Below are 9,254 nucleotides of genomic sequence, written 5' to 3' on the forward strand. Positions count from 1 at the left end.
AGTTTGTGTGTCTGTTTATAAACGGAAGGATAGGTACCTCCTTTACCATTTACTGAGAATCTTTACCTAATTACAAAATTAATTTTAATTTATTAACAATTTAATAGAAACAAAATGTAAAGGATATTTTATTATTACTTAAATCTAACCCACTTACCCTTAACATTGTTAATCATTTATATATTACTAGCGGCTACTCCCCTTAGAATAAGCGGGTATAGTCCCTTTCGTGGCAACGCCCCTTAAGGGGCGATTCGTCGTATTTTTAAAATGGCTTTTAATAGGTTATTTTAAGTTAGGTTATATTGGGTTAGGTGATTGTTCCGCAGGGTTAGGAAATTTGCCCTTCAGTTTTAGCCCCCCCCCCCCCCCCGCAGGGGCTAGAAATAGGAGAAAAGCTACTGTGAAAATACGAAGAATCGTCCCTTAAGGGGCGTTGCCACAAAAAAGACTATACCCGAATAAGCCAGAATCAGAAAAGTTTCATTACTTCTAGTACCCAAAGTCTAAGACAATCAAGAAAATGAATTTATGTCCCATCCCTATTTCCCTGGGCGAATAAAGTATTCTGGGGGCGGCGCGGAGTAGCAGATACAGTAATTAATTGTCTTGAATAGTTTATGCTCAAAATTATAACTTTATTCCCTCTAAATGAAAGTAGGGAATTTGTCAGGGATTTAAAGGGATAAGACAATTAATGTACATCCCCAACTATTTTAACCCTTCTGTAGATTAATGTTAGTAGTTAAAATTTTTGGACACTCAACTTAATAAACCAATTAATAGAAGTTTAATAAAGGTCTCTAAATTTGTTTAGACAAAGATTAAGGAAATGTTATTATAAAACTTTGGAGACTAGTGAAATAAACAGCTCATTGTCCCCCTCTCTCTCTGGCTGGTTCTACAATGTGTTCATCAATTTCAGTATCCTCCTCGAGCTATATCCCTGCGGGGCTGCTACTTACCCCACTTATCTTGGCCTAACCTAATACACAGTCTAAAAGCCTATTGTTCCCTCCCACCCTGGGAATTTGTATGAAAGAGAAAGTGTGCGGTATAATTATAGTAAGGTATTTGTTTCGGAAAATGCTCATAAATTTGAGTTTAACAAGTACAATTATTTACACTAACAGCTGTGCCCTAGCATCTGGAAAGATTTTAAAAAATAGCCTTAAACATCCAGGACCTATTTCATATAATAGAGAACCCAATCGATTCAGTACTTATTGAAATCTTGAGCATCCGACAAAAAAACTTTACTACTTTCTATAGAAGGATAATAAAGAAATAAAATAATTGGAACAAATAATGCGACAAAAGTTTATAATCCCCGAAGATTTAAATTTGAATTTATAAAGAACAATAATTGACATAGTAAAGATACAAAAAGTATGAAGAAAAACTACAATTAGTGATTGCAAAATGATTTTAGATCCTTAATTCATTTGAATCCTATCCTATAATAATAGAAGTAAGGTTTTTTTTTGTCTGAAGCTAATGATCTCTAAAATTAATGGTCCGAATTTGTTGTATTTTTCGGGCTTTTTAAATATCCTTGGATGGTTTATAGCTATTTTCTCGAACTCCTCTACCTCCCTAGAGGCTAGTGGTGAAGCTAGTATCTGAGTGTGGTGTTAGAATTTCAGCACAGCTGAAAACTCAGGCCGGCTGCAACTACTACATCTGGTGGCTTATTTAAGATTTTGAGGATGAACGATTGCAGCTTTCTAAAAAAACTCGCTGTTTTTTTTGTATGTAAATGAAACACATTATCTATTAAAAGTCAAGCAAATACTGAATTCATCAACCAAAATATTACTAAATACATTAATCAAGGCCTGTCTCTAATCCTATACTCTCATCACTATTTCTCTTGGGATGGTGGTGGTACCCTCCCTAGAAATAGTTATAAACCTTCCCAAGGCCTATGAGAAGCTACACTGTAAAGGAGAACCATATCGGTTCTGGGGTTAGTGATATCCTTCGGTAGACAGACAGGAAGACAGAGATCCTTTTTCCTTATTAGAAGGATAAATAATAAAACTATTACTGAATACATCAATCAAGGCCAGTCTCTAATCCTTTACTCTCACCATTACACAAATACTTTGTTTATTATAGTGAATTTGTGCGAATATTAAACACAAATCGGATATGACTATATGTGGATGTGATAGCACACTCACTTCCGACCTTCTTGTATTGTTTTGGATCAGCAAGGAAGGGGACATTGGGCTGTTTATTACACTGGTCCCCAAAGTTTTATAATAACGTTTTCTTATTCGTAGGTGCAACAACCTTGGGGACTATACTGAACTTTGATTGGTTGGTTCATTAAGTTAAGTGTTCAAACATTTCAACGAACAATTGTATTCTACAGAAAGAATTTTGTGTATCATCGTTGGGGATGTACATCAATTTATCGGTTATTGTCTTTAGATCCCTGGTCTTGGATTCACTGAACCAGAGTATTAGGCAAAAAATAATTGGGGCAAAAAGATTGCTACAATCTGTAATAGTTTTGGTACTGCTAAATATAACCTTACGTTAGATTTTTAAAGCTTTGCTATAATCAGGGTATGTACGTTTGTCTGTAACTTCCTCCTTAATGTTAAGAATTTTATAAATTTATGTACAATTTTGTTTAGACTTACAAACTAATGATCTGCTTATCTAGTTATGACACTCTAAAAGTGTTATTGTTCGTTTGTCCTTCCTTCTGATTTTCTAGCTTCGATTTTATGAATGTTGTCATCCTTGTTTTAAGGGAGAATCATGAATAAATTGACACACATCCAGCTACTTTAGTATATAAGAACTGAAAGAACTGAGTAAATAAGTAAATAAACTGATAAACTTTTAATATAACACTTTTATTAAATATAAAAATAACAAAAAAGACAAAAATTAAAAAAAAAGTTATTACTGTTATAACAGTTTTGATTCAATATTATCACAATAGAATTTAATTTAAAAAATTGATAAAATAAAGCTTTTTAAAAAAAGACTTAATTTGGGACACCTGCCATACTCGGCGAGGGTGAGGTAATAATGAGTAGCTCTCATGAGATAGCGGATCGAGTCATAATGTGCTTAAACGTAGAGCTTGAGTTGACCCTAGTGGCTATACAAAAGTGTTTCTGCCTACTCAATGACTATTTAGGTCCAAACCCTAAGATACTATAGGCTAATTAATCAATCAATTAAATAAAGAACATATTTAAAATATTAATAAAACAAAGAAAGTTGAATATTGTAAAAGCAAAATTATTTTTCTTAATTGTTATTCTTTGTATATAATGCTTGTGAATAACCAACAGTTAAGACTAAATAACCAGCTATAGAGTATTTGTGCCACATTGGGGTAATGTTTTCACTACTTAAAAAAAACATTAATAATGTTAAACCAAAGGGTAAAAAATCACAGTCATGGCAGTTTTTATTCAAGGTTTTTTGTTAGTAGAGGAAACATTAACATTTTTACAAGCTTTGGCGATTCACATGATGATTAAGTTTCTACTGTTTTTTTAATGCTTTGATATTTCAAAGTTTACAAACACTAAAAATTCCAATGAAGATTAGGTTTTCAATGTATTTTTCAAGGTTTCGAAAACATTTAAAAAACTTCGAACTGAAAAAAAACATTGAGAAAAAAATCCTCGAATGAAAACATCCCATATTGTTAATGCAAATCTTTCTATTGCTCCGTGTTACAATATATAATGTGATTCTAAAATGACATAAACAAATACTTAGAATTGTTTTGGATTGAAATGGATTTCAATTAAAGGATTACATGCATGGATTGGATTATGGCAAATTATTATTATCACAAAAGTATTTTTAGTACCGCAGCTAAACTATGAATAGGGTATGTACGACAGTAATTTACAGGAGCGTAAATTTATCTGTGTTAAAAAATGATTTTTTTTGAATGATTTTAAAAAGTAAAACACTATAACTGAAGCTCTTATAGTGCCTTTAAAAATGACGTCATACAATAGAAATGGGCAATGATAGGCCAATACACCGACTAAATTACCAATGACAGGCCATTATACATTTTAATTGACCAATGATAGGCCAGTTTGACGTCATTTTTTATAGACACTTTAAAAAGCTTAAACATAACTTAAATCAAATAAAAAGAGCATTTGATAAAAACTTGTGAAAGTTTAACCAAACCAAATACGTTGATGACGTGTTATTGCTGTGCTACTTATGAGCTTGATAGTTATTGCTACAGAAAATATTGCAAGCAGCTCATAGTGCCTATAAGAAATACGACGTCATACAATACGAATGACCTATGATTGGCCAGTATACATTTTAATTGACCATTATATTAGCCTATTGTATTGTATGACGTCATTTTATGGGCATTATATGCAGCTTCAAAATATTGCGATTAAAAAACTGGCATGTTTTTTCTTTTCTCGGCAACGTTGTTGTCCTCAAGTGTCAAAATGAACATAAACATAAAAAGCAAACCAAACGACGAACAAAAATGCCACATGTCGTGAGTATCAAATATTCCAACTTCACATTCAAAATTTATATTTCTAGATTCCGCCGGCGAATAAGAACTTTTCTTGCGTTCTGTAGTAAAATAATACAACGCTATGACAGCAAAAGCGCCGGAAATAAGCGCGTATATCAGCGATGTCTTTCTTAGACCCTCGTTCGGAAGGAAATCAGTACAGCGACACCTGTAGTAGCACTTCATGTAGACATAGTAGGCGACATACATCATCATGTTGGCGAGTATCAGCATCAGAATATACCTGGACACGCCAGGCTTCCGCAGCCATAGAATCACAACGCAAAGGCCAACATTGAACAAGAAAGCTACAATTGAACGCACACAGCTGCGTCTGACCTCATTTTCAAATTTGATGTCCTTGCATGGCGTAAAGCAGGAGAAGTTTCGGATGCTGTCCCAGTCAAGCTTGATGCCGGGACAAATGTTGCTTAGGTACCTACTGTAGTAAGGCTGGATGATGAGACATGTGACGATGATAAGCTCAAGAAGCACAAAGATGACCCAGAAGAACATGTCTGTAGTGTAGTAACCGATAACCTCGATGGTAAGGGTAATGCCAAGGATAAGAAATATACTTCTGGCTTTGTGGGTGATGTCAGGATGGCGGAATTGGTAGACTTTGAGGAACACTAGGATGCCAATAGTGTACATGAATGTTGTGTCAAATTGAAAATTCTTTGTAGTCGGACAAATATGGTAGCAGGCACTTAGAAATCCCTCCATTATGAGGGCTAGACCCAGAGCATAGTAAATGCCATACTGCTCGGGTATTCCACAATTTTCTGGATGATACCTGTCCTCCCAGGTGGAGCACTGCTCCTCATATTTAATCTTTCTCCGGTAGACCAGAAATATGAAGAGAAAGCCGCACATTATGTAACTAAGGTTGCTGAAGACATGGCCGAAATCTTCAAATATCCAAAACTGGTATTTGCATCTGAAGTTAAAGTAGCAGACATCTTGGTTGCCAGAATCTAGGTAAACTTGTTGGTGGTTCAGAACAAGCTGCAGAACAGGCAACAGATAGAACAGTCCCATCAATCCTAGTAAACAATAAAGAAATTAAACATTTTCTGATATAGGTAAATAATCATAGTACCGTAAAAGTTGTTTGAGCGCGAAAGCTTTTAATCACATTAATAGAATTAAATTCAAAAGATGTAATTGAGGTAAAAATAATCATACATTCATGATTCAAACGAATAGAAATCATTAAAGATTATATAAATACATACCAATAAAAAATATGGTATTGAAAGAAAACGAAGTACCTAGGGGATTTCATTGTATTTTCACAGTAGCTTTTGATAGGTTATTTTTGGTTAGGTTAGGTCAATGTTAATGAAGGCCCCGCGGGGTTAGACCCCCCCCCCTCTCAGTATTAGTTAGAAATAGGAGAAAGCTAATGTGAAAACACGACGAAACCCGCTACTTCCTTTTCTTTCCATGATCCAAAAGTAGTTTAAAAATTCTTACCGGTCAGCCATAGATATGAGTTATCACGCTCATGTCTATCCGCCTTCGTTCTTTCCTTGACAGACTTGGCATAATCAGCTGCCACGCTGGCAACATTGTTCTCTGTCATGCGCCTCTTGCGCAGATCTTCCTTGTTGGCCTGTTCAGTCGGGACAACATCCTCATCTCTGCCATCAACAGACTCTTCGTCGGGCTGGAAATATTTCAATCTTTTTTGCCAGGGAAAATTGCGCTTTTTACTTGGTTTCTTTCTAGGAGTTGTGCTACTAGCAACGACAATATCCTCTAGGGGAGCTATGTCAGGACTATGACTCTGGGGATCATCAACAGCGTCAGTGGTAGGACTGTCTACTGTATCAAGAGCAAGGCTGACTGTGAAATTTACTAGAGTTTCTGTAGGATCTAGATTTTCTGTTTTATTATTTAGTGTCTGTTGGTATGCTCGTTGTTCACAGGGGTTTGTTTCTTTAGCTAGGACAGGAGAACGTGCCTAAAACAAAACATTTGTTTAATTCTAACATAATTATGCGTTTTTCTTATTAAATTATAATACATTTAGCTCGCTTATTGGTGTCGAAAAGATGTTGTTTTAAAAGCTATAGAGACCTCACCCAGTTAGGCATTTTGTCATCATGAAAAGAAAACGAAATAGTGATTTTCGTCATATTTTCACAGTAACTTTTGATAGGTCATTTTAGGTTAGGTTAGGTAGATGTTAATGATTGCCCCGTAGGGTTAGTAAATTGGCCTCGCATGGTTAGAGCCCCCCACAGGGGATAGAAATATAAGTAAGGCTACTGTGAAAATACGACGAAACCCGCTACTACGTTTTCTTTTCGGAATTTCATACATAGATTGTACATATACAATAAAAACGGTAGGTTGTACTTGTCAGAGCGGTCAATACAAGAAAAGAAGACTTTTTTGGGTAACCTATCCTCTTAAATGTGATTTAGAATATGAAATGCATAAAATGTTCATGCTTTTTCCACCCTTGCAACCTTCATTATTTTAATGAAATAATAGTTATTTATCGCATCTTATTACAGACAACTTTCTGTAGATATCAAAATAAATTATTTATGAAGGTATACATGATATTTCAGCGTAACTGATAACCGGTTCCCATCCACCGGATTTTAATCGGTTTCGAAGCAAAACTTATTTTTTTTAAAACTATCTGGTTTTTTTAAATGTACGTACCTTTCTAGTAAATCTTCTTAATTTTTGGAAGACACTTCTATCCTTAATGTGGTTTACTTTTCTGTCATACGTTCCATACACACCCTCAAACTTCAAATCTCTGAAAAAATATTGGAATAGTTATTCATCGCATCGTAATATAGACAGCTTTCCGCGGATATTAAAACGAAAAAATATATTATATTAAAACCAGTTTTGATAGCCCCGGACTTACAAAATTGTTATAATTTTGTTTTGATATGTGTGGAAAATTTATGTAGTACGATGGTACACAAGATTTTTCGGTGCGGCTGAGAACCGGTTTTAATCAAGCGGATATTCATCGGTTTCGAAGCCATATTGTGAATGTATTAACAGTTTTGTATTTTGCTCCACAATAAAAAGCATGAAAGGCCATTTCTTAATATTTTTTTTTAGAAAAAAGGCTATATTTGGTCAGGTGTTCTAGAATTTTCTATACCTAGGTAGGTAATTAGTTATAAAACAATTTTAAGAGCAATCCCATCACACATATAAAGCAGCCAGGTTTTTGTTTGCCAGTTAAGAGTTCGATAACCATTGAACCTCTTAAGTTTTTAATTTTAGGTTGACTTTATAAGTTGAAAATAAATATTTTATAAAAAAGCAAATTTGTTTAGGTACAATATTTGCAAATGCTTTCCTTTTTTACCTAGGGGGGAAAATAAAAAAACAATTTGGATGTAAAAAATTCCAATGACCTACCTAGCAAGACAGTTGTAAATGAAGCTAAGAAAAGCAATGATGGCCAGGTAAATGCCCAAAACAGCCACCACAGACACCCACACACTCTCGCTCTGCTCCTTCAGCTCCATGCTAACAACTAGATGATCCACCCCGCTGTTCTCAATAATCTCGGTCTTGTTGAAAGTACATCCCTCCTGGGTTGTCTTCAGTGCTACAATAACATACAAGCTGTCATTGTTGAAGTTTTGTGGAAGTAATATTGATGCCTGCTCCAGCATGGATTGTCGTAGCGCGTAGTTTACTGTTCCCACCACGGTGGAACCACCAATTCCCAGCTTATCCGGACATATTTCATCTGTTGATATAACGGAGACCAGCGCGCAGGCAGCCAGGCTCTGGTTCCTTACCTCCAGTTGGAAGCGCTTACCCTCAGTTGCAGCTGGATCTAATTCGATACGAACAAGGGCGGGTTTACTGTGGCTCACATAAATGCCAGCTAAAGTTTTATTAGGTCTTGTAAGAGACACTTGCATATGTTCTGATATTGTCAATGTGTAGGGTATTATCTTTTTATTTTTCAACACTGTTATTGTTATATTTTTTGAAGAGTCAGATTTGGAAAGACATAAATTTTTTGTGTGGTTCTTCGCTGTTTCTTGTTGTGTTACAGCGCTATTTTGATGGGCCACCCGCCATAAATCAATAATATGATCAAATCTGACAACCATAACTATTTCATCCTCAGCACTTAAGGAAATATTGGTTTCTAAACTCATTTGTATAATCCTATCATTGGAATTGTAAACATGAACAATTTCACCATTATCACTTGTTGAATTACTAAACTGTTGAAGAATAGAATCACTTTTTGAGATGTTTATTTGTAAAAATAAAATAAAAATAGAAAATATTAACAGATTCATGATTCACTAATTAAATTGTTTTTAAAGGGTTAGCTGCATATCATTGTTTTAGAGAAAAAATCTGAAAACAGAAAGAAAACTATAGAAATATATTTATATACTGTATCATTGTATGTAATACTCTTTTAAGATGTCTGTCTATGAAAAACTCTACTAGTTTAATATAAATTAAGGATTTTTGTGTATAATAATAAAATTTTTTTTTACATTGACAGCTGAAAAGAGCAAACATGTTCGAAACAATTTGTAATGTCTTAATAAATGTGTAAAATTAATTTATTTTGTTTTTGAGTTAACCTCTTCTGTATAGGTATGTGTTGTGAGTGTGCTTGCGCGCTCAAGAATAAACATTCACAGCGCGCGCAAGCAAACTTGATAAATTTTTATCTAAGTTGAAACAGGTC

General features: G+C 34.5%; 1 protein-coding gene across 1 annotated transcript; it reads right to left on the reverse strand.

Moving 5' to 3' along the window:
- Positions 1–2,877: 2,877 nt before the first annotated feature.
- LOC145317571 (uncharacterized) lies at positions 2,878–8,929 on the reverse strand. Its single transcript, XM_080158714.1, has 4 exons — positions 7,946–8,929; positions 7,223–7,322; positions 6,020–6,509; positions 2,878–5,586 (listed from the first exon to the last, which is right to left on the reverse strand). The coding sequence occupies exons 1-4, from the start codon at positions 8,848–8,850 to the stop codon at positions 4,409–4,411; spliced, it is 2,673 nt and encodes an 890-aa protein (XP_080014840.1). The 5' UTR covers positions 8,851–8,929; the 3' UTR covers positions 2,878–4,408.
- Positions 8,930–9,254: the final 325 nt, after the last annotated feature.

The sequence above is a fragment of the Acartia tonsa genome, chromosome 4 (genome assembly GCF_053477335.1).
Source record: "Acartia tonsa isolate MP-2025a chromosome 4, ASM5347733v1, whole genome shotgun sequence".
In the NCBI taxonomy this organism is placed as follows: Eukaryota; Metazoa; Arthropoda; class Copepoda; order Calanoida; family Acartiidae; genus Acartia; species Acartia tonsa.